General features: G+C 40.7%; 1 protein-coding gene across 1 annotated transcript in view; it reads left to right on the top strand.

The window, feature by feature from the left end:
- adgrv1 (adhesion G protein-coupled receptor V1) overlaps positions 1 to 24,311 on the top strand; it is a 116,074-nt gene that overhangs the window by 48,317 nt on the left and 43,446 nt on the right. Inside the window, exons 54-82 of the mRNA XM_053481342.1 lie at positions 184 to 386; positions 1,762 to 1,938; positions 2,063 to 2,245; positions 2,354 to 2,533; positions 2,625 to 2,789; positions 2,899 to 3,019; positions 3,254 to 3,377; positions 3,469 to 3,607; positions 4,031 to 4,216; positions 4,357 to 4,592; positions 4,743 to 4,891; positions 5,827 to 6,025; positions 6,217 to 6,436; positions 7,073 to 7,312; positions 7,480 to 7,629; positions 7,856 to 8,332; positions 8,590 to 8,733; positions 9,787 to 9,958; positions 10,148 to 10,283; positions 10,442 to 11,289; positions 11,736 to 11,853; positions 11,948 to 12,119; positions 12,329 to 12,571; positions 14,260 to 14,667; positions 15,080 to 15,264; positions 17,430 to 17,679; positions 18,529 to 18,668; positions 19,663 to 19,823; positions 19,926 to 20,026. Of these exons, the coding sequence (XP_053337317.1) occupies positions 184 to 386; positions 1,762 to 1,938; positions 2,063 to 2,245; positions 2,354 to 2,533; positions 2,625 to 2,789; positions 2,899 to 3,019; positions 3,254 to 3,377; positions 3,469 to 3,607; positions 4,031 to 4,216; positions 4,357 to 4,592; positions 4,743 to 4,891; positions 5,827 to 6,025; positions 6,217 to 6,436; positions 7,073 to 7,312; positions 7,480 to 7,629; positions 7,856 to 8,332; positions 8,590 to 8,733; positions 9,787 to 9,958; positions 10,148 to 10,283; positions 10,442 to 11,289; positions 11,736 to 11,853; positions 11,948 to 12,119; positions 12,329 to 12,571; positions 14,260 to 14,667; positions 15,080 to 15,264; positions 17,430 to 17,679; positions 18,529 to 18,668; positions 19,663 to 19,823; positions 19,926 to 20,026 (6,227 nt within the window). The remainder of the gene's footprint in view (positions 1 to 183; positions 387 to 1,761; positions 1,939 to 2,062; positions 2,246 to 2,353; positions 2,534 to 2,624; positions 2,790 to 2,898; positions 3,020 to 3,253; positions 3,378 to 3,468; positions 3,608 to 4,030; positions 4,217 to 4,356; positions 4,593 to 4,742; positions 4,892 to 5,826; positions 6,026 to 6,216; positions 6,437 to 7,072; positions 7,313 to 7,479; positions 7,630 to 7,855; positions 8,333 to 8,589; positions 8,734 to 9,786; positions 9,959 to 10,147; positions 10,284 to 10,441; positions 11,290 to 11,735; positions 11,854 to 11,947; positions 12,120 to 12,328; positions 12,572 to 14,259; positions 14,668 to 15,079; positions 15,265 to 17,429; positions 17,680 to 18,528; positions 18,669 to 19,662; positions 19,824 to 19,925; positions 20,027 to 24,311) is intronic.

The following is a 24,311-nucleotide window of genomic DNA, read 5'->3' as shown; positions in this document are numbered from 1 at the left end:
GCCTAAACCCACATTATTGCGGTGAACCACAAAGAACTGAGTGTCTTATTTTTATAGTAATTACTATCCTAAGATTGCTGCGAAATATGTAAATAGCTTGCACAGATCTTTGCATATACAGTATGGCATTCAGAACTGTGCACAACCTCATCGTTTATTACTTTTTGATCTTTTCGCTTGTAGAAAGTCCAAGCAATATTACACTGAGCATTGTGAGAGATCAGGGAGCATCTGGGAATGTGGCGGTTTACTATACAACCAGACCTGCACTCTCATTGCCACTGGTCAGTCAAGCTAGTGAGGGTCAGGACTACATTCCCAAACAGGCTACAGTCATCATGATGGAGAATGCAACTGTCGTCCTTGTAACTGTCACCATCTTACCGGTAATTATTTCATCACTTTTTTCAATGCAGCAAAATTAAACGCTATTTGTGCTATGTGCTATTTTCTTAGTCAAAGACTCTAATAAGGACAGTTTATTTGGGATGTACTGTAAGGGCAACACATGTAGTAATTTGCCTAACCCACACAACCTCTTGCATCTTTTATAAGGGTAAATACAGGGATTATGATACAGTAGGTAATTTTTTCCCATATTTATTAACCATTTAAAATATTGTAGACATTTTATTATTTAAGTGGAGAATTAAACATTATTGGTGGTGAGATGGTATAAGTTAATAAATAACAAAAAATAACAAATTAAAAGTGCATTAGTTTAAAAGACGAATCGGACAGCACTTCATATAATGTGTTATTATATATAATATATAATAATGTGTTATTATATCTTTTTATTCTATGTAAAAACATAATAAATTTTTTTTTATCATAGTGGGTTGCAGTATTACCAATATCAGTATTAACAAATACAAGATTTATTTAACAAAAATGAATCCAAAAAGAAACATAAAAAACATATGGGCAATACTACGTACCCCATCCAAACTTGTTTGATGTAACGAGTAATCTACAGTAACGCGTTAGGTCCGCCATTTAAGTACTTAGTTATTTAGTTTTTTTTTTTTTTTTTATGTAATCCGTTATTTAGACAATTTATGTAATCCATGAGACAGACAGCAGTGATTCCGTTAGTGTGTGTGTGTGTGTGTGTGTGTGTGTGTGTGTGTGTGTGTGTGTGTGTGTGTGTCAGAAAGTCGTCCTATGAGCCCCGCCCCCGATTTTGGGCCAAACTTTGCTGATTGATAATGGTAGAATGATTATAAAGGTCTTGATGAGTCAACATGCATGAGGAATCACAAAGGAGTTTTCATTTTCTGCAATGGAAAAGTACTCGAACTAGTTACTTTTATCAGAAACTGACTTTTAATGACAGTACTTTTGTAATATTATTAGTTACTTTTAAAAGTAACGTCCCCCAACGCTGCCAGTAATTAAGGTTATATAAAATTTTTGCAATAATTTTTCTTACTTTTGTTATCACAGTTATCAGATGGCTCAGGCCAAAGCTGAGTTCTGAACCCTGCTCGTGTACATTTACTGTTTTCTTAGCTCCAAGCACCTGATTTGGCTAATCAGCTAATGAAAAGATTTGATGAGTATTTTACTCTCGTTTATTTTAAGCTTCATGAGTTTTGTTTGGACTGAGAGGACTTGATTGTGTCTCCTGGCAGATTATGATATACTTTGGTAGAGGGACTGCGGCTTTAATTTTGAGGTGTTGACGCATCACGATTTCGAAGTTAGATTTTTCTCTAACTGAGAAAAAACTGAGTGTGTGCTTGTGTATCATCACAGGATGATATCCCAGAACTCGCTGAGACATTTTTGGTGAACATCACTGGTGTGGAGTTGTTGGGAAATCAGAGCGGGGCAGGCCAGCCCAGAATCAGGAGGCCAGGAATGGAGATTGCTGAAATTACAATTCAAGAAAACGACGACCCCAGAGGAGTCCTTCAGTTCAATGTATCTAAGGTGTGATCTTTATTCACTACGGACTTTTATTCACTAAAAGAATGTGATGCATGTACTGTATAAGTAGGTGAGCTGGCTTGTTGGGAGCTTTTTTATTCAACGTTGAGAGCATCTTTATTTTCAGGATGCTTCTGGATTAGTGTTCGCCTATGAGGTTCCTCCACCTGGTAATGTGCTTTATCTACCAGTGGTAAGGCTGGCTGGTAGGACCGGCCGGCTCATGTTGTACTGGGAAGCTCAAGCGGTCATCGCCACTAATGACGACTTCACCCCATCTTCAGGCAACCTCACGTTTCAAGATGGACAGGTGTATATTTAAAATTTAAATATGATCATTGTTAGATATACGCCACCCAGATTATGCATAAATAAGTGTTTATATGTAAACATCCTTAAAGCTGTACTTTCTTTGTAGACGAGTGCCATGATTGCGATCAGCATTACTGACGACACTGTTGTGGAGCCTATGGAAACCTTTTTGGTCAGACTCACAAATGTGATAGGAGGAGCCAGACTGGGAACCGACATTTCCGTTCTGGTTAACATCCCTGCCAATGATTCACCTCTGGGTCGTTTTGGATTCCAGGAACTAACAGTACATATGACATATTGATACTAGTCTATAACAAACTGCTTCCTGTACGTGCTATACCTTATATGCCTTAAATTATCTTTTTATTCTACAGATTACTGTCTCTGAGCCGCAGTTTCCTGGTGACCCTGCATCCATGGCGAATCTGACAGTGGTGCGAAGTTCAGGTGGAGAGGGAACGGTCTATCTTATCTGGCTTTTGGAGCAGCAGGGGAGAAATGATCTGCTTCCTCATAATGGGACGCTTGTCTTTAATGGGGTGTGTTTCGGGACGCTTTATTATCCTACATATAATTAATTAATTAATAATAATAATAATCATCATCATCATCATCATCATCATCAGCTGGTTTTCTTATATTGTCCAGAGTGAGTCGAGGCAGTCTGTGGTGATCCAGGCTTTGGCTGATGCAGAGCTGGAGGGTGAAGAGAGATTCACAGTTCAGCTTCTTTCTGCCAGAAATGAGGCTGTTATTGACCCTACAAGAAGTGAGTGTGTGGTAATTTTCTGCTTTTTCCAGTACAGTAGTTGCAGTAAATCAGCATAACTGTATTGCAAGTTGGTATAATCTTGCAAACTTCTCAGAGACGATAAAGCTTTACAGATGGTCATTAAAGTGTCCTTGTGAAACTACTACTGCACAGAGGTCGTTCACATAGCATGACCTACAGACCTTGGAAATTCTATTATTGCTTGGTAACTTTCATGTTTATGTTCATTAGACCTGGCGACAATTGTGATCAGGGCTGACCGTGGAGCTCTGGGCATCATTGGCATTGCCGACTCTTCTAGGAATGTACTTATTGGAGAACCTCAGGGCATGTACAATGGCACAGCTCTTATCAGGTACCATTTGTTGTTGTTGTTGTTGTTGTTATCATTTAACACTCAGCTAACTGTTAAATAATGTTATGTGTGCATGTGATTGGTGTTTCAGTCTTGTTAGGGGGCCAGGCATTTTTGGTGAAATTGAGGTATACTGGAACATCACACCAGCCATCATCAGTGAATTTGTGGAGATCTCAGGAAAAGTTATCATGAGAGATCGCCAGTCTGCAGCAACCATTCAGCTGATGGTAAGAGAACCAGAAGAACACTTTTTAAATGCAAGGTTTTTTGCAAGGCCAGCCTGTCCAGTCAAATTGTAAAGTCAAGTAAAGTCAATGCTGTCCATAATACAGAGGCAAAACCCCCAGTGCATCAAGGTTCAAGGTTGTTGATCTGGCCTCCAGACACCCCAGATATCAGTCCGACCCAGCACCCTTGAAATCCCTCGGGCAAACAAGTCTGATACATGGACTTCTGCTCCTCCCCACAACCCAGCACCTACTGCAAACGGCTGAGGTCTTGTCGAGTCATGCCACGAGGGACCAGAGCTGCCCCAGTGGCACAAAGAGAATAGCGGACTTAATGTATTGGCTTTTATTCTTATGGCTGATCAGTATATGATATGTCTGCCCTTCTCATTTTGTTTTGTTTTGTCTCCTTTTCTCTTCCAGGCAGTGGATGATGATATCCCAGAGGAAAAACGTCTGTATGAGCTGAGTCTCACCTCGCTAACTCCCGGTGCAGACATCAGTCTCAGTCGACAGCGTGCCACCATCACCATGGCAGCCAGTGATATGCCTTATGGCCTCTTCTCCTTCTCCCAGTCCTTGCAGAGTGTATCAGAAGATGACAAATCTGTGGGTTGCCTTTTCGATCCACCTAATTACTTTCACAGACACATATGAAAACATTATGGCCAATACAAAATTATGCCCTATTTTAGGCATGATGTTACATCTGATTCAGGTGTCTTATGTCTGAGATCTTGTCCCTCTAGGTGAATATCACAGTGGTGCGCTCCATGGGGCTGCTGGGGAGCGTGTGGGTGAGTTACCACACAGAGGGCCACACTGCAGTGAGCGGGCTGGACTTTGAGCAGTCATCAGGCAGGCTACTGTTTGGTCCCGGCCAAAGCTCCAGTATCATTACCCTGAAGATTGTGGATGATTTGCAAGGAGAGGTACCCGAAGACTTCTACCTAAACATCACTCAGGTGCAACTCCTCAATGAAAGGTAGAGTAACAAAAACCTTTGCATCAAAGCATGTTTGAAAGGAAATGATGAAAAGCGTCTTATGCATTCAAGCATAATTGTTTATTTAAATACTCAAGTGTCTATTGTGTATGATCATTGTGGTTTTTTTATTCTATTTCCTGTCCTTAGTGCACTCAACTTCACCATACGTGAACACGGTATCCAAATAGATCAACCTCCAGCTATAGGTAACATCTCGACAATTCTGATTGTCATCCAGAAGAATGACAACATTGAGGGCATCCTGGAGTTTGACTCTTCATACATTAACATTACTGGTATGCACATACATAACATACATCACTTTAAAGGTTTAATGCAGTTTAAAAATTCAGAGATAGATAGATAGATAGGTAGATAGATAGATAGATAGATAGATAGATAGATAGATAGATAGATAGATAGATAGATAGATAGATAGATAGAAATGCAATTAGGATTTCTAGGTTTACACTGTGAGTATGGTGGTCTGAGAAAGCATTCACATGTTGAAAAATGCTTTTTTTTTGCTATATATCTGTTATATGTATATCTGATTTGAAGTAAATGAAAATGGAAATTGGATTCTCTTTCCAAAGTATCTCAGGCACAAGTTCTATACTGGCTCCACTGATAATAATCCACTGATTCCACCTCTACTACACTACATAGCACTAAAGCCTAAATTGATTTGATTTATGTATATCCATTTCACTCTGCCACATTCGCTTTCCAAGGTCTTGATCAAAGCCTGACATGCACTGTGTGTGGAAAGTCACACACATCACAATTACGCAACATGGTTTTAGCCACCCATACGCATACAGTATTAACTGCATTAAGTGATGCGTTTCTGAAACCAACTTGTTACCCAAAGCGTCCTGTACAGGACCGTAGCCATGCTTTTGCTGTTTGCCAGAATTCCCAGTAACATCAGACAGGCTTTTTTCTTTTCTTTTCTCCCCAGACCACCACATGTTCATTTGTTCAGTTCACACCTCTGAGGTTGCCAGGTTTTTGTTGAGTTAAGCTCTCAGGGAATGATTTTCTCAGTTTTCCCCCTTTAAATAGAGCACTTAAATTTAAGCCACAAGAAACAGCAAATGGAAATTGCAATGAAATGTTGTAAAAAATCCAAATATATATATCACATGACATGATATGATATGACATGATATGATATGACATGACATGATATGATATGATATATGGTTTTCTTTATTTCTGATTTTAGTGGAAGAGGATGTTGGCACATTCTCTATCCCTGTCCTTAGGACAGTGGGCATGTATGGCCAGGTCAGTGTTGACTACATAACGAGAAGCTTGACTGCACTGTCTGGCTCAGATTACATCCTATCTAACGGCACTATAACCTTCAGCCATGGCCAGAATGTCAGCCACATTAATGTCTCCATAGTGGATGATCTGGACAGGTGAGTGAGGTTTGGACTCTTTAGGTGTCACTCGATTTATTATCCTGAAATGTTTTGATATATTGTGTGAGATTTAAAATCTGAATATTCTGTTCCTTTAAAATGGTTGCGATACCTCATACAGTATTTTACTTGAAATATAATACAAATAAGATCAGACAGAATAAAAGTATTCTTATACATTTTCACAGGGAATATAACGAGGTGTTTGAAATCCGGCTTACCGCAGCATCAGGAGGAGCAATACTGGGCACCCGGCTCGTCGCGCAGATTACCATCGCTAAAAGCGACTCACCCAGCGGGATGGTCCGATTTTTCAATCAGAGTGTGATCTCCATCCCAAACCCTGACAGCACGCTGAGGCTCGTCCTCGTTCTGGAGCGCTTCGGTGGGGTGGTGGGTGATGCCATGGTGAGGAGCATATGGATAATGACATCCTGACGTTATAACGTACTTCACAAATATGGGGAAGCTTTCCATTTTAATGCTTTTCATTGCTTTATACATTCTGCAACGTGATAATTCGATCAGGGATTGAACAGTTGACCAAGAATAGATAGATGACCTCTCGAGTTAATGGGGGACAATTGATTGTTGGACACCACAGGTGTTATCTTCATGTATGAAATACTTAAATAAGTGACTGATTCCAAGCTCTAATCGTGCACTTTGCTCATCTAGGCAATATTCTCAGTAGTGTAACTACAGATGTGTTAAAATATTAATTATTCCACCCATGGTAGTGTATTATATGCATATTTTGCATACTGTACAACGCTTATGATGGCCAGTCTTTAGGTTTTCCAGGATAAAGCTTAACAATTTATTTTAGGAATATAAGATATATATTATATACATATAAGAATTCATTTTGTCAAAATGAAAAGTATAGATGCTTTAAATTTATAAAAAAAAAAAAGTTAACCTGATATCGAATAAAATCAAATCAATAGAAGCACGTTTATCATTACAACTTTACACTTTCTGATTGTTGCTCATCTTCTTCCCTAATTGTCCTAATGATAAAATATCCTTGTTTTCTCTCAGATAATGTGGAACATCCTAGGACCCAACACAAATGAAGTATTGCCGCCTGTTAACACAGATTTTGGCCAACCGGTAAACGGATCGTTCCAGTTCAGAGATGGAGAAGGAGGAACACGTAGCATCGAGCTCCAGGTTCTACCCCATGGTGAGGTGGAAGTGGCGGAAACATTTGTGATTAGACTCAGCCACGTGTCTGGGGACATGGATGTTGACCCCAGAGCAGGCTCTGTAACACTACAGGTATGTCCTGTACAAGCACGTATTAAGCACGGGTCATAAACCCTCTCCGATCCAGGGCGATTGCATCATGGCTGACCCCTATGCAAAAAATATGTATGTATTTCACTGTCCTATGGTATGTGTCACTGTGCTGTCACAGTCACATTGTGTGTATATTTGTGTGTCAGATTGCAAAGTTCGGTGACCCCAACGGCATAGTGCAGTTCACCGAACAGGATCTGAGAGAGCATGTTTACAGCGAACCCGCAGATCACGAAGGTCCCCTTAACATCTCCCTTCTTATAACACGCAGAGAAGGAGTCATGGGAAACATCACTGTAAGAACAACACACACTCACGCAACTCCTTGTTTTATTACCCCTTCTCACAATCGAATCTCTTTTGTATCTCATCTCACATGGACATTTTTATGGTGATGTCAGGGTATTACAGTAGAATTGACCTGTTTAAAAAATAATATATGAAAACATATAAAAATATACACATATAAAAGTCACTGTAACTTTTGGTGAATGTAATAATATCACATGGATTTCCCCCTAGGTGTTCTGGGAGATCCTGAGTGATTCAGACAGAACAGGTGACTTTCTCACCCTCCGAGGTTCAGCTACCATTCTGTCCGGTCAGCGGGTTGCAGAGATCGTCGTCACCCTGCTGCCTGACACTGTGCCCGAGCTGGACGAGGTCTACACAGTTCTCCTGAGCTCAGTGGAGGGCGGTGCCGAACTTGATACCAATCGCAGCAGCGTCCGCCTCCGGGTCCGTGCCAACGACGAGCCACATGGAGTGTTTGCCATTTTCAGCGAGCATCAGAATCTACAAGTGAATGCCACTGACCGCAGCAGGTACTTGGCACTTAACATTAGCAGGCTGGCGGGAACGTTCGGAAGTGTCAGTGTCGCATACCAGATCAGCTACCCCACCCCGAGCCAGAGCTTCACCGAGGACAGATCAACTGGGAGCGTTGTTGTAAAGGACGGAGAGAAGTCTGCTAGTATCGCTGTGCCAATTAGCACACAGGTTTGTCATGCATATATTTTAATAATATTATAGTAATGTATATCTGTATAATAAATCTGCATAATATCTTTAGAAAAAATCTTATTTCATGAAAAAACAAGTATACACGTGTCTTTAATATAATGATCAAAACCAGGAAGTTACTGTTGTGTTGTTGTGTTGGCCATAAAGACTGGACTTTAAATGGATTTATAAATAACTTACAATATACATAAGAATCGAGTATTTTTATGTAAACATCCTATTCTTCTTTGCAGGTTTTCTTCCCAACAGGTTTTAACATCACAATGCAGCTGATGAATGCGAGTCTGATTGGACCTTTGCTCAGCTCTGCTCCTCGAGTGCAGCTGGATGCAAGGATTGCGGTTGTGTCTGTGCCTGAAGAGGCCGCCAATGCTGAAGTCAGTTTCACTACATTATTATTTTTTTTTACATATTTATTATTTAAATACAATGCAACCAAATACACTGTAAGAAGGAGTCTCGGTTTAGTAGTGTGCCCTGTCGCCTCGCACCTCTGGGGTTGGGGGTTTAAATCTTACCTGGAGTTTGAATGTATAAGATTGATTGGCATTTCCAAAGTGCCCTTATAGTGTCGGCCAAAACATGGTATTAATGGTGATAAAAAGTGTCTCACTTACAGTAGGTGTAAAAGTTTTGATAGGATTTTATTCTGAAACACCATTTCTCATAATACTAAATGCTTCTTATCTCCCGATCCATGCCTCGTTTTTGTAAATATGCATGCACATTTATATTTTTATTAAATAAAACATACACATTTGTTAAATTTAATTCCATGCACTTTTTCTGTAGTGTCCATAACCTTTTGAATTTAAATCTTTCAATGTCATTTAGATGAAACTTGGCCAATTTAGATTTCCCATGAAAAGTCCTGAAAAGTGTATTATTGTGAAATGCAAAATTGTTAAGATATTGCAGTATGAATTTGACATGGTTACGGACACTACAATTTTTTTTGTGGGGGAAAATCCCTAATTTCGCACGCAATGCTTTTAAGCAACAGTTTGTAAGCAACCATTTTTATAGGTCATATGCTTCTACAAGATTACACAAATTTTAGTATTAATACTTATAAGAAATATGAATAATTTCCATTTTAAATTATCATTGTTTGAAGCGAGACAGTATAACGCTAAAAAAGGCCATTTTGAGGGCCAAAACAACTGAAATTTTTTGGGAAGCAAGATTGGTAAAGTAGCTTCTTTGGCACACACATTTACTGTATAACATCTAAAAAATAAATTCAGCGCCAGTCCATGTGCTTTGGCCATGTGGATGTTTGTACCCTGCAATGGGTTGGCAATAAATGAACGAATGTAAGAAGTGTTTGAGTTTTAAGAAGTCTAAAATATTTTCTCAAACGTCTTGTAGTTGTAAAACAAAGCACATTATAACTGTTTTTTTCAGTAAAGAAATCTCCTTCTTTCCAGGTGGGCTTCGCCTTCTTGGACTTGCAGGTGTCTGATGTCAGGAACGGCCGATGCGATGCGTTAATCAGCAGGACGGGTCTCTATGGAGACGTGACCGTGCAGTGGAGAGCTGGATTCCCTCCTGGACAGACTCCATCAGGATACCAGCCCGGGGTGATCACTCCCAGCTCAGGTTAGTTATCATCACACTCAGGTGCAGAGAACATACAAATACTCACACTCACCCGTTAGGAATTTTAACATTAGTGAGAAATCTTTAATAATGTTAATTCATATAATGGATATTGTGAATAGATCTCTGCTGGTTTTGCTTTTCACATTGTTGATTAACATCATGTTTGTGTTTGCATTTTTTCTACAGGCACTGTGATCCTGTCCCACGGCCAGAGGAGCAAAAGCATCTCTTTTATAGCTGAGTATAATACGTCGGTGCCTGTTTCACATGCAGTTCACCTGACTGCTATAGAGACCATGTCACCAGGTGGAGCCAGATTCAGGTAATACTTTTTAGTTTTTGAAAGAAATCATTCTAACTATGATAAAGTTTTCCTAATGTGCTCTATTGTCAAATCATATTATGTAATTTATATCATTAGCCTCATGCCATGAGTAAGGTATATGAGGGTTTACATATCTCGTTCCTATGATTGTTCAGACCCGGTTACACAGTGGCAGAGGTGGAGTCACTGGGACTTTATCGATTCCATCCTGACTCTCAGAAGCTGGCTATTACTGAGGACGTGCACACCATCACTATCTACGTCCAACGCCTCTATGGCTTTCGCACCAACCGCACCCGGCTCTACTATAAGACCTGGCCAGGTAGTGCCCTTCCTGGTGAAGATTTTACCCCAGTGCCCGACGGACAGCTGCTTTTTGAAGGCCGCCAAACGTCTGCCACCATCAACATCTCCATCATAGACGACTCACTGATGGAATCTAATGAGACATTTTACGTGAACTTAACCGACGTTCGCGTCATCAGTGCAGGCTACACTTCTCTTAGTGCTCGTCCGCGTATTATAGCTGAAAACAGCTTTTCTGGTATTACCATTCTCGCCAATGACGTCATTGTTGGATTTGGTTTTTTAAATATTGGTCCAGCAATAAGTCGCACTTCTGAAGACAAACTCGAGGGGGCTCCAGCTCAAAAAGTTGTCCTAAGAGTACGTAGGACGGCAGGGCAGACGGGGGTGGTAAGTGCTCGGGTTCGAGTCTATGACGGTGGCACCGTTTCTCCGGAGCTGCTTGGAGCTCCGTTCCTTCGGGAACACAATGGGACATGGGCGAGGGATGGGGACGACTTTAGACTTGAGTCACAGATGGTCACTCTGTTGGAGGGACAAACAGAGGCTGAGGTCGGCCTCTTCATTCTAGATGACCAGGAGCCGGAGGGGCAGGAGGTCTTTTATGTCTACCTCAGCGAACCAGAAGGGGGCGCACAGATCGTCAGCTCGCCGGATGAGAGTGGCATCACTTTCTTTGCCAAAATCATTATTCTAGGTAAATACATTGTTCAGCCCCTGTTTTCACTCTATAGAGGGATTTGTTTAACCATGACCAAACATCTGTCTTAACATCATAACCTGCTTTCTAGTACTTTCTTTAACGCACACTTATTGACTTCCAATTTATGTTATGTTTACTTCTGAGTATAGATTTCACAAGTTCACTTTGGCCAGACATATTTGTGATAAGGTGCCATTACCATACCGTACAAAGGAGCAAAGCATTTCTATATTTAAAGTAGTTAAAAAAAATGGAATTTGCTAAACATGAGGCTTCCATTTCCATTTTCTGGGGTATTGGCTCCACCTACAGGTCAAGCAAAGCTGGTCAAGACACTTTTCCTCAAATAAGCCCACATACTGTAACAAACATACTGTATTTTTAATAGAAGACATATCCTATGTGAATAAAATGGGAATGCTTGTCATAAAAATGTACAGGGAGTGATCTTCACAATGGAATTGTGGGCTTCACATTGGGTTCTCAGTCGGGCCAGGTTCTGGATGAAGACTCAGACAACAGGACAGCCATACTTTTCCTCCAGAGACAGGAAAACAGGTTCATGTCTTCCTTTGCGTTGTCTCTTAGTCTATTTGTAGAATCTCCAACAGGAATGTTGGACAGGATTAACTTGGGCTTGTGTGTTTAACAGAGCATTTGAGGATGTTCTCGTGTTCTGGAGGGCCACCTTCAACCTCACAGCTCCAGCATTGCTCAGTCAGGGGGTGAATCTGACACAGGAGCTGCAGCAGACCTCGGGCAGGGTGCTGTGCAGGAGAGGAGAGGTTCTCTGTGTCCTCCATCTGGAGGTCCGACCAGATCAGGTACGAAGCCAGGAGTGTCATAGGAGTGTTTTTAACTATTTCGAGACCCAAACTCTAACAAAAGCATAGTTCAAAGGATCAAACTTGTAGAATAGCATAATGGCATAAAAATAGTGGCGTGAATCCATGGTTAGACTGAACAATCCTGTAATGGACACTATGGAGCTTTTCAGGCTCTTTGAAACTTCTGTATGTTTGCTGTTTCACAGGAGCCCGAGTTCCAAGTGTGGTTCCTGGTGGAGATCTATGAAGTAGGAGACGGTGCTGCTATTAATCAGAGCGCCCGCTTTGCTAATATCACCATGCTGGAAAGCGATGATCCACGGGGACTGGTGTATTTTGCCGTGGGTTCCCGGCTGCCTGTGGCCACCGTCCGAACAAACAGAGTCACTCTGCAGGTTTACAGGGAGGGCAGTGTGGCATCAGCCATATCTGTGAAGTACCAACTGCAGGTGAGGTGCAGGGACACATACTATACAGTACAGTAGTGGCCAAAAGAATAAGGAAGGTAATAAGGAAAATTGCTACAACAACCAACATTTGGTATAAAGTCTTTAATTCTTCAAAACCTGCTGGATCTGGCTGGATATTTTGTAGAGTTAAAAAAAAAGATGTCTGCAGTACTCTGGTGTCACTTGATCAATCCATGCCTGCTCGACTGATTCCTGAAGATCATGTACAGAAGACGGTTCCTTGACATCTACTGACTTTTTCACTGTTGTCCAACAGTTTTCCGTTGAGTTTAGATCAGGAGATGGCTCAAGGCGTTGAATGCCATTGTCACATAGCGAGTTTTTCACTATTTTCTTTCCCAGTTAATTAGTACAGCTCCCCAGCCTGAGCTAATTAGTGACATCACCTTTTGTTCAGGCTCTTCAGGCCTGGAAGTGTTTAGTTCACAAGGAGAACTAATACATGGCCAGTTTTGGGGGACGTTACATTTTAAAGTAACTAATTACATTACAAAATTACTGTCTTTAAGAGGTAATCAGTTACATTACAGCATTACTTTCTGATAGGAGTAACTAGTTAGAGTACTTTTCCATTGCAAAAAAAAAGAAAACTCCTTTGTGATTCCTCATGCATGTTGTTTTAGTCAAGACCTTTGTAATTATTCTACCATCATCATTTAGTGAAGTTTGGCCCATAATCTTTTAACTACTTATACCCCTATCTCACCTCTGCGGTTTCCCGCGGTGGCCGTAAGCACGTTTTGGCGCTGTGTACTTGTTACATCAAAAAAGTAATCCAAGTACTCTAACACTCATTCTAACTCTACTTTGTAACGCGTTACACCCCACAATGTACGTAGCATATGTTGTTTAATACTTTTGGCCACCACTGTACAGTACATACACTAAAACAAATGCATACTGTACAATCACTGAGATATTCATATTAAAAAAGACACATTGGTGATGAAGAGTTGGACCCACATTTATCACACACACATTACTTTGCTCAGAGTGCACATCTACTGTACACCAGGTTAAAAACTAGGACCTTACAGACCTTATGAATAGGGTTAAGCACATGAAACACACTCTGATCCTAAGTCTTAAAGTCTCACTTCAAAGCCAATCAGATGATCTTACAGAACACTGAACTCAACAAGCTGGAGACTGTCAGCATAAGGATTACTTCTCATGCTTTCTCATGTCTCGCTTTCCTTTTTTCTTTCTTTTTTCATATTTGTTCTTCACTCTGCATAAGTAATTTTAGCTTTCCTCGGTCACGTATCCTTAAAATTAGATCTCGGCTGCTGAGATCAATCTCCATCACTGTTTGTATCCCTTGCGCCTTAAGTCTTTTTTCGAGGAGCTCATTTGGCTGAGATTTCTGCTGCCTGAATGATAAACAGCTTCTCAGACCACATGCTGTTCAATGTCTGAAAATCCCATCTCTATTGCCTAGATTTTTATCAGTTTCTCAAAAAAGAATACATATTTCAGTATGTACATAAATGTTTTATGACACATGCTTTACTTAAACAGATTTATGTATAATTAAAGTCCAAGAACATTAACTGAATGTTTTTTTTTTTATATTTATTTAGATTTTTCTTGTTTAGCTAAAGAAATACCAAAAAAGGCCTTATGTCTCCTCTTGCTTCTTGGTTTCTTCTTTTCATTCTCTACAGGAGCTGCCGAAGGCTGAGTCCATTGGTCCTACTCTGATCTGGCCCGCGGTGGCTGATGTAGATTTCGTCATGGCCAGTGGTGAGCTTACATTCGATATTGGCCAACACAGTGCTGGTCTAGACATCACCCTCACAGCCAGCGTCGGCTCGTCAAACCCCACACCAAAGCGCTTCCGTGTCATTCTCTCCGATGCCACCGGAGGTGCTCGGGTTCACCCGGTGTACGGGATGGCAAATGTGACTTTAGTTTCAGATACTGAAACTCAGGCCGTGTGGGCACTCCTGGAACAGCTCCAGCAGCCTCTGGATGAGGCACTGATCAACCGTGTACTGCAGGGGCTTATTAACAAAGTCAGCACCGACATAACACACGAACAGATGACTGCTGTGCTGGATGCAGCAGGGAAGGTGAGGACGAGTGTGTGGGTTTGCCATTGATCAATAAAGACGCAGAGTTGCACTCAATCAGTTTAGCCCTGAAATCCAAACTACATTTAAATTCCACAAAGAGAATTAAACTTCCTGCAGTTCATAGTATTCGATTAATGGTTAGATTAATATTATTTCAATGTTGAAAAGAAAATCATTTCTACTGACATTATTTCCTTAACTACACCGGTATGAGAGAGCGTCAGATAGAAGGCAATGTTAGAAGGCAATTCTCATACTTGTTGTACTTTGAAATTACATGTGAAGACAGAACCAGATTAAAAATAAATGTGCAACAGTTGCTCAGCACAGAACATGTGGGAGAATATAATATTTTGGGAAGTGTTCTCATACAGAATTACACAGTGTTCATGTCTCATGCTCCGTCCAGATCTTGAGTGAAGCCGAGCAGACTCCTCTGAAAGACAGCAGCCGTGCCTTGACCAATGACTTCCTCTGCGCTCTTGCCAAGCCGAGCCGCAAAGACACACGCGGCCTAAGCTATTTGGCTACAGTAGCTGAGCGCTTTGCCTTCTCGCTGGTCAGTGACACACCATGCAGCACCAGTGGCAAGAGGTAAGAGTCCCAATGAGTCCCATCATTGCATAATTTAACTTGCTGGAAAACATAATCCTGTCTGGTGTACCAAATAGCAAATTTTGCATATACTTTAATAACGCGCATGAATCAAGAAACCAAAGGAGCCTCAGTGGTAAAGTGCTCGCCCTATCATCCGGAGATCGCGAGTTTGATTCCCTACAGCTGTAACCGCTCGCATCCGGAGGTCTAGCGAGAGCTGATTGGCGGAGCTCTCTCAGAGGGGGGGGATAAGAGGTACTTAGTGCTCCCACATTAATCACGGCTCTACAGCCAATCAGGGGCGTCTGTGAGCTCACGCAAGCGGAAGGAACGGATATCGCTGTCCTCCAAGTGTGTTACGCCGACCCCAATGGTCCGTGAGCAAGCAGTTCGAAAAGATGCGGTCGGCTGGCGTCACGTGGTTCGGAGGAAACATGATAGTCTTCAGCCCTCACAACTGAGTGGTAATAGTAGCCTTAATGTGGGAGCCCCCTAGTGACGGGGAGGAATTGGACACGAATAAATTAGAGAGAAAATCAGGGAAAAAGCAGGGAAACCAGCCTCTCAAATGAATCTTAATGTGGCTGTTACTGTGTGGTGAGGATACGTTATTAACACATAATTGTTATCTGATTGTGACAAGTCCTACTGGCTAATTAATACAAGGAGTGTTTAAGTCAAACCAGGACTTTTAATTGTACGGTAGACCAGAACACACTTATAAGAGTAAAACCTCCCTTTATATCTTTATATAATCCTCTGCATTTTACTAATGCTTGGATACCCTTAAGCTTTCCTTGGGTACCTTAGCGTTTTCTCAGTACACCAGAGCCATCGGACGGTCTGCTTCACGTCTGGAATGCCGGCCTCCCAGGAACTCCCTTAATGGTTCAAAAGTGTGTAAAAAAAATTGCTGGGAGTAAGGTCAGGACTATACTAGGGATGTGACAGGAATTCCCAGTCGAGTTCCTGTAATGTGCAAGTGATTCGTAGTACAACTTTTAAAGTAAAATTTGCTCTATTCAAATGTTTTGCTCTATTTATTTTGCTCCATTCAAATGTTTTACTGCAGCTACTGTAAGAGTCTCATCAGCGAACTGTGATTACAGTCTTGTAAATCTCAACTGGTTTTACACCATTATCCATGAGAAAGTTTATCACAAGTTCGACTTGAATGCGTCAAAATATCATACTTATATTAAAATATGTTTATCCTTTATAATCTGTTAATGAATTAGCAGTATTGTTAGTAGGTCCTGTTTTTTTTTTTTTTTTATACGATATAATAACTCCAGTTATTTGCAATGCAAATAAAACCATGGAAATAGGTTAACCCACCCATGCACATTGTAATCCTCCCAATAGCTGCTGTTTTCCATTTCGCATTTTCAAATGATGATTCATGGTCATTTCTGAGATTGAGCCAAGCACGTGCAGGCCAAACATGTCTGCTCTGTTATGCAAATTAGGTTTTCCCCATCAGTTGGAAAACCATTGAGGGAATAGGTTCAGGTGCAGGTTAAATGCATGTGTTCATTTTATTATGCTATTCAATTATGGGACTGAATTATCTGACTCTCGTTTCTAAGGTCTTGCATAAATCTCTAAGTCTGTAATACTGATCGCCTTTGTTTATACCACTGAAAAAAAAACTCCTCGTGTCAACATGCAAGCCTGTATGGGCGTGTGTCAGTGGTCCAAACATCCATTAAACTGTAAAAAAGAACGAGGGAGGATGGTTTTTGAAAGATAGAATTCTCTGCCAACTTAAAGTTCATTCATGGATATAAAAGTTTAAAACTCTGAGGTCCTACAGTACATTGTCTTTGACCAAATGGCACTGGTTAATGAGACCAAATGTAATTACAGAGGTGATCAAAGGAGTCCACAGATCACCCTAATGTGTGTGTGAGTATATCTCACCTTGTAGCAAAACAACCAAACATATGGCCATACTGTGTAAATGCTCATTTCCTTATAATAGTTTTCACTATTATATGTATTAAAAACGACACCAAAAATGACAGAAATACACAGACATGATATAAATACATTTGATCTGCTTAAATCCTTTGATGTTGCACTTTTAAAATCAGCCCCTTCTTTTTTCCGTGAAGAATTTGAAGGTTAACTTTCAATCCTACTTTGTGCAATCCCTACAGAGGAAAGACCCTGGACACGTGCCCTTACTTCACTATCACAGCGTATCACTGGTATCCCACGGAGATCAACGCGTACACCTTTACAGGCACAAACGGCGATACCTTCTCCCTGCCAGATGCCCTGCTGGAGGTGCCAGTACTGCCTGGGGGTGGCTGGTCTCCTTTTGCCTGTCAGAAAATACACTTCATTGAGTACCACACTGAGCACTGGTTCCTCACTAACACAAAAGCCAGCGCTCTTAACGACAAGGTGAGCAACTCAAATGTGTTTCATTTTCAAATCAGCAGGAAATTCGTGCGAATTGGGTTTTGGAGATTCCATACGTGGTACAGATGGGGATTGGTACGTTTTAAATTTCCAGATGTTTGCTTTAGGGAGTTATTGTTCCTAGCAAATGAATTCAGTGATTTACGACACAGACCCGAGGGGGGGAATCCAACCGAAGCCCTGGAGGTGCAAGGCGACAGTGTTACCCTCTGTATAACCACTATAATTGCTAAAATAATAACTGAAGTCAGAAGATGTTTAAGATGATGAAAAATTCTTTAAAAAAAACAACTTAATACTTAACAGTGTTTAAAAACACCAGTCATGCACTTGCATTAAAATATAATGAACATAACTTATTCCTAAATCATAAACGTGACTTTTCAATGGAAAAATCACAACTGGAGTTGTGATACAGTACATATCGTTTGTATAAGAAACCTGGCCAATGAAAAAGAGCAGAGATAAATCATAAACGTCTTACAGTATAGTGAGGAGGCCCATTTAATTAGCTTTAGCAATTTATGTCCAGATGGTGGCAGTGTTGTCCAGTCAGTCTGTAAGCATGCAGTCCTCCCAGGTCATGGCCCTTCCCTTCCTTTCTCTCCACATGGCATAACTGTAATTTACACATGTTGTATATTAAGAGGACAATTCCAGATTGTCAACAGTAGAGTTTCCCAGAAGACACTGTTTGTATATTCCTGTTATTCTGCCCTAGATATAAACTTAGCTCATTATTTATGAATGGTGTGAACATTCTTTTTGTATGTGTGTGTGTGTGTGTGTGTGTGTGTGTGTGTGTGTGTGTGTGTGTGTGTGCATGCACAGGTATTCTCTGTTAGTCTGCAAGGCCAGAGTTCCAGACCTTTAGCAGATGGTAAAGAGGTGGTGTACCGCATACACACACCAGACCGCAGGGTGAAACCCCGGCAGTCTCTGTGCCTTCTGTGGAACCAGGCAGCAGAGAGGTGATTTCCTACAGTATCTCTAGACCCACAGCACACACACAAACACACATGCATGCACACATTTTTTTTGTATCCTTGTGAGGACCTCTAGTGACGTACACGTGGGCTTTTTCCCTTTTCTCGGGGTCACCACATTGGATCATTTGATCCGCAAGTTATTGGCACAGGTTGAACACCAGATGCCCTAACTGCCACAACCCACCAATTTCTCCAGGGTTGGGATTGGTACTGAGGATGCACTGCATTTTAGTGACTGGTATATATACTGGGCCCAACAGCGAGCTGGCAGTGGTTTAATCCTCAACACACTGATCAGCAACCCAGAGGGTTTATTGAAACAAAACTGCATACCATGTACTATTTTATATGTTATATACAACGTACCATATACTATTATAACACATACTATTAAAATGTGTTATATTTCTATTAAATAGATTATTAGATTAATTTAAATGATGTATTTGGACTTTTTTACAGACTACTAGCCTACAGTGTACAATACTAAGGATTTCATCTCATCGTCTATACAGTTTTATCCTGTATACAGGGCTTGGGGGAGGTTCTGGAGCCTATCCCTTAAGGAGACTTAGGGCACAAGGCGGGTACACTCTGGACAGGGTGCCAATCCATTGCAGGGCTCACACACTTACAAATACTCAATCACACACTACGGGCAGTTTGAGAATGCCAATGAGCTTAACCTGCATGTCTTTGGACTGTGGGAGGAAATGGATGTACAGTATGCACCAAAAACTCGAACCCGGACCCCGGACCCCGGAGGTACAAGGCGAAACTAAAGCCATGGTGCCGCACTACTAAGGATATTTTTATGAAGTTTTATGAAAATACAATTTTTCTTGTAGCCTAATGTCCACACAAGTCCAATCTCTCAGGTATTTCGATTCATATGACAGAAAAAAAAAAAACATTATTTGGTCATTCAAAACTGTGAATCTGCGCAACTTTCATTTTTTTTACTTCTCCTTTTCAGCTGGCTGTCTGATGGTCAGTTCTGCCGAGTGCTAGATGACAGCGAAAACTTTGTAGAGTGTGCGTGCTCACATCTGTCCATCTACACAGCATCTGCTGAAGTTGCTGCTCTGTCTACATACAATGAGGCTTTCTACACCGCGGGCTTCATCTGCATCTCAGGTTAGTCACACTTAAAAATAATTAAAAAAAAGTGTTTCATTAACCTTAAACAAAAATGTAGAAATCTGCTCGGTTTGAAATGTGTTGTCTCTTATTTCACAGGTTTCGCCTTGGCTATCATTTCTCATGTGCTGTGCTCCAGATTCCCCATGTTTGCAGCCAAATTACTCACGCACATGATGGTGGCCTGCTTAGGGACACAGGTAGGACACGAAAAAGTCTTTTCTTTAACTTCATCTGTAACAGTGGCTATTTTTGTAGGAGAAAGCATAAACTTAAAGACTGTTTTCCCCCCTATTTTTGCCCAGTTGCTATTCTGATGGTCAAAAATGACCTCGCCTACACTAGTGTGGGTGATGCGACAGAGAAATCTGCTGACACGGAGGCATTTTTAAACCCACTTTCACCCAAAATTGTGCAAAAGTTGCTGTGTTTCAGAGCTCCTTTTAGCTCAGACATGACAAAGTAGCCTTAAAAAGAAGAAATTTCAATTTCTCAGCACACATTTTTGTAGACATTTTGTACTGCATACTGTATCAGTGGATAGTTATTCACTACCCACATTATTACCTGAATCATTCTATTTATAGTAAATAAGAACAAACAGCTCATAGTGTTACGTGGTGCGGATTAGAGAGCCGCACCACGGGATGGGATAATATTAATAAGAGCCCAGGCCGCGCCTCTGCCTGTTTAGGACAGTGCAGAATATTTTTGCACGGTTCTGCCTCTCATGAGACCTGCGTCGTTACACAAAATCCTAAATCACATTCAATTAACAGACCAATGAAATCAAAAAATGCCTAACAAAACATATTACACAGATTGAGATGAACAAATAGAGAGACAGGCTTAACAATTATAAGTTAAACTCCCACATAAGTACCTGGCAAGTAACGTAGTGAAATCTATAAATGAAATATATACTCAAATAATTGGGAACCACTATGGCGGTCCTACACAGGTCAGTCAAAATGTGATGTCATGACTAGACGTCATGGTCATGACATGGAGAATGAGCAGAGTGGTTCGATCTTACAGGAAGGATTTAGTAACTTTCAGTATGTAATGCCTCTTTACATCTGTGGTGAGCAAATTAATAAAAAAAAAGCTTTTTAAAGAAAAAAGCATATAACAATACAGTATATTAAATATCTGCTGCTTTCTTATGCACTGGTTCATGTTCTTTGTTTCGAACATTCTACATAGTTATTCCTCAAACGGCTGAAATATAACGTGACATTCACGCCCAAACATTTTCACTCAACAGCTGACTACTGTACACTTTAATCCTGTCCATTATTTGATGGCTAAATTAAACCAGATTATTCCGAAAGCTAAAAGAATACAGCGCAGACCATGCCGTCTGCTTTGCGCAGCCATGAAGACCAGGTGATCCTTCACGTACCGCTTTTCTCCATATCTCTAATGCACGTTCATAGAAAGATATTTCTAGGAATTACATGATAACAGCTTGGACGAACACATCTAAACAAGACCGTATGGGCTACCAGGGTGACAACCTAGCTATCTCCAGTCTCCCTTCCCCATAAAACCTGAGGAAAAGGAGGAGGGGGCAAGTGGCTAGTGGTCTAAAGCTTGCGAACAGGTGACCTTAACCAGAGTGGGAATTTTCCACTGGTCCCGAATTAATATTGTAAAGCCGAATAACATGAAGATGCTCACAGCCTTAGGAGGTCTCAAAAACCTTTATGCATTCTGTCATTCATTAAGTGTTAGCTTTTTTCTCTCTTGTCACGAACCCCTCCGGACGGAAAATTCCATGCTGGCCGTTTCGAGCGGCTGTGGCTCTTACAGCGACGCAACTCAAACTTGTCCATCTTGACTGCTTGTGCTGATTGTTTCAATGCTTTCTAGTTCGAGAAGGATGCATGGTTACAGTTTGATTATGAAGCTTGGATTTATAAATATCTACTGTATAATGGGGCTTATACTGTAGTTGTGTAAACTGAAAATGATTTTTTTGTTAGCATTTATAAACTTTCAATAGTGGGTCACATCTTTTAAAGAATTGTATTTATACATAAATATTGCATTGGTTATAAAGCTTTTAAATGATTGCTAAATCAAAAACTTAGCAGCATATCATTAGAGCATGTGGGGCATTTTAAGCATTTATAAAAGTGCATCCAAGGAAATGTGACCAGCTTTGTAGGTCGGGTCTTCTTCAGTTTAACTTGAAATCCTGTTTACAGTGAAGGAAAAAAAATTCTGGTGTTTCGGCTTTGCACTTTGCGCTGATGTACATTGGCTACAAAGGTTTTGTCTATATATAGTCCTGCATTTTATTGGTTTTTCTGTAAATCAACAATCATGCAGTATTTGGCTACTCAGTTGTGTTTTTTGTTAGCTTTGTCATGGTATGATTGTATGATTAGTTCGTGCACAGGCAAGCAAACCAAAGGTTCAAGTTTGTCTGTGTAACTTATGTAATGTGCTGTTTGATCATATGGTTAGGTCATATTTATATATGAAACATTCTGAATGAGCTTGATGGGAGACTGCTTAAACACTAATACAGTGTTCATAATAAGTGTCTTAAACACAGTGAATCCCCTCACTCACCGTTTAAACCGCCAATACAGGGTCACAGAGGGCCCCGAGCCTGTCCTAGGAAACTTAGGGCACGAGGCAGGGTACACTCTGGATAAGGTTACCCACTACAGGCAGTTTGGGAACGCCAGTTAGCCTAATCTACATGTTTTTGGACTGTGGGAGGAATCCGGAGTACTCTGAGGAAACCCATTAAGAACAAGGAGAAAGTACAAACTCCATGTACACCGAGGCGGGACTCGAACCCGGACCCTGGTGGTACAAGGTGACAGTGCTAACCATTAAGCCAATTCAAATCATAAAAAACAACAGTAGAACTCACGGCTACTGTATGTTTAATAGTAATACAGTAGTAAGAGCATTTTCACATGCACAATGCAAAGAGAACAAGGATTAGGACTAAACAGCTGTGTAGCCTCAACAAAACCACTTATCAGTAAAAAGCTTCAATTTGCTAGAGAGCATAAAGAATGGGCCGTGAGGCAATGAGCCCAGAGTCCAGAGCTTAACCTCATTAAGAATGTTTGGGATGTGCTGGAGACAGTATCTACAGACAGAAATCGATCTCATTTTATAAGCTTATCAAAAAAAAAAAAAAGCCAGAGTCATAATCAAAGCAAAAGAAATGAAATATCCAGTAAAATATTATAGTGTATATGATACTTAGTATATAAGTACATTATTTTTTTGGCCGGGTACTGTATACAGTATGTGGGTACATTATGTGTACTTTACTAACGTTGCCATGCACCAAAACAATCTACAGTATGCCGATGTGTCACTTCTGCGGGTAAGAATTATATTCTTCCCTACTTTCTGATTATGCTTTGCTTTAAAAAATATTTAAATTAAATTAACCTTTTGCAAGTAGAATATTAGGGCCAGGAAAAAAAATCTACTCATAGTTTACGCTTGAGGATCTTTAAGACTTTTATGCATGACGAAATTCTTCCTGTGATCTTTATAATAAGGGCACAGTTATAGGAAAATGCTGGACATTTTTTCTCCCAGACTGTTGTATGATTTGGTGCAATGACACTGTTGACCCTGTTGCTTAGGTTTGAGCATCTTTTTTCCAGGTTTGCCGTGTTTGCGATTAAAGTTCATCAGCATTCAGATTTATCTGTTACTGTTATCCACTGACCTCAGATTCAACCCCAAAGCTTCATGCATGCCTTTTTGTCAGCTGCTAACTCATTGCATTGATTCCATTCATATTTGCATTTCGGAGGAGAAGGACAGTAGCACGCACACTCGATCATAAGTATGCAGTTTGGGTGCTGGCTGAGTATCGATGTACAATAAATCAGGTATAGAGCTGATAAACTGGGGCAGAAAAAAAAGCGATAAATAAATAAGATCAATATCAGCTGGAGAGGTCAAGCCACCTGTCTCTCCTTCTGTTGTTCCTCTCACAACTAAAGACTGTAGGGAGTGGAAAGTTACCCAGCGAAGCTCACCTGGCTTTGTTTGTCATCACTGCTAGGGCTCTTCATATGAGCGGCAATAACACATTTAACCAGGGCAATTAGCTAGCAAGCCTGGGCAATAAAAAGGTCTTTAGCTTCAGACGTATGCAGGCTTCCCTCAGGCACAGTGCAAGGTACAGTATAGAGCCACATGAACACAGAGAGACTTAAACATGTTAAGTGTTAGAAGCATAAACAGGTGCCGTGCCGTGCTTATTCAAATTGCAATCTAAGCCCTAATCTAAAAAGCCCGGGTCCTAAGCTCCTCTGAGATTTCAGGTCCAGGATTGTGTTAGGTTCACAACGTAGACCTCTTCATTTCTATGTGACAGAATTCTGTATACAGTTTCCAAGAGTCTTATAAACACTGCAATGACTTGCAAGTGCACAAAGTCAAATATTTACATAAAGATATCTTAAATCGCGTATGTACCGTACAACATGT

This window comes from Clarias gariepinus, chromosome 21 (genome assembly GCF_024256425.1).
Source record: "Clarias gariepinus isolate MV-2021 ecotype Netherlands chromosome 21, CGAR_prim_01v2, whole genome shotgun sequence".
NCBI lineage: Eukaryota > Metazoa > Chordata > Actinopteri > Siluriformes > Clariidae > Clarias > Clarias gariepinus.
Note: the sequence above shows the minus strand (reverse complement) of the source record. Positions and strands in the feature narration are given on the sequence as shown.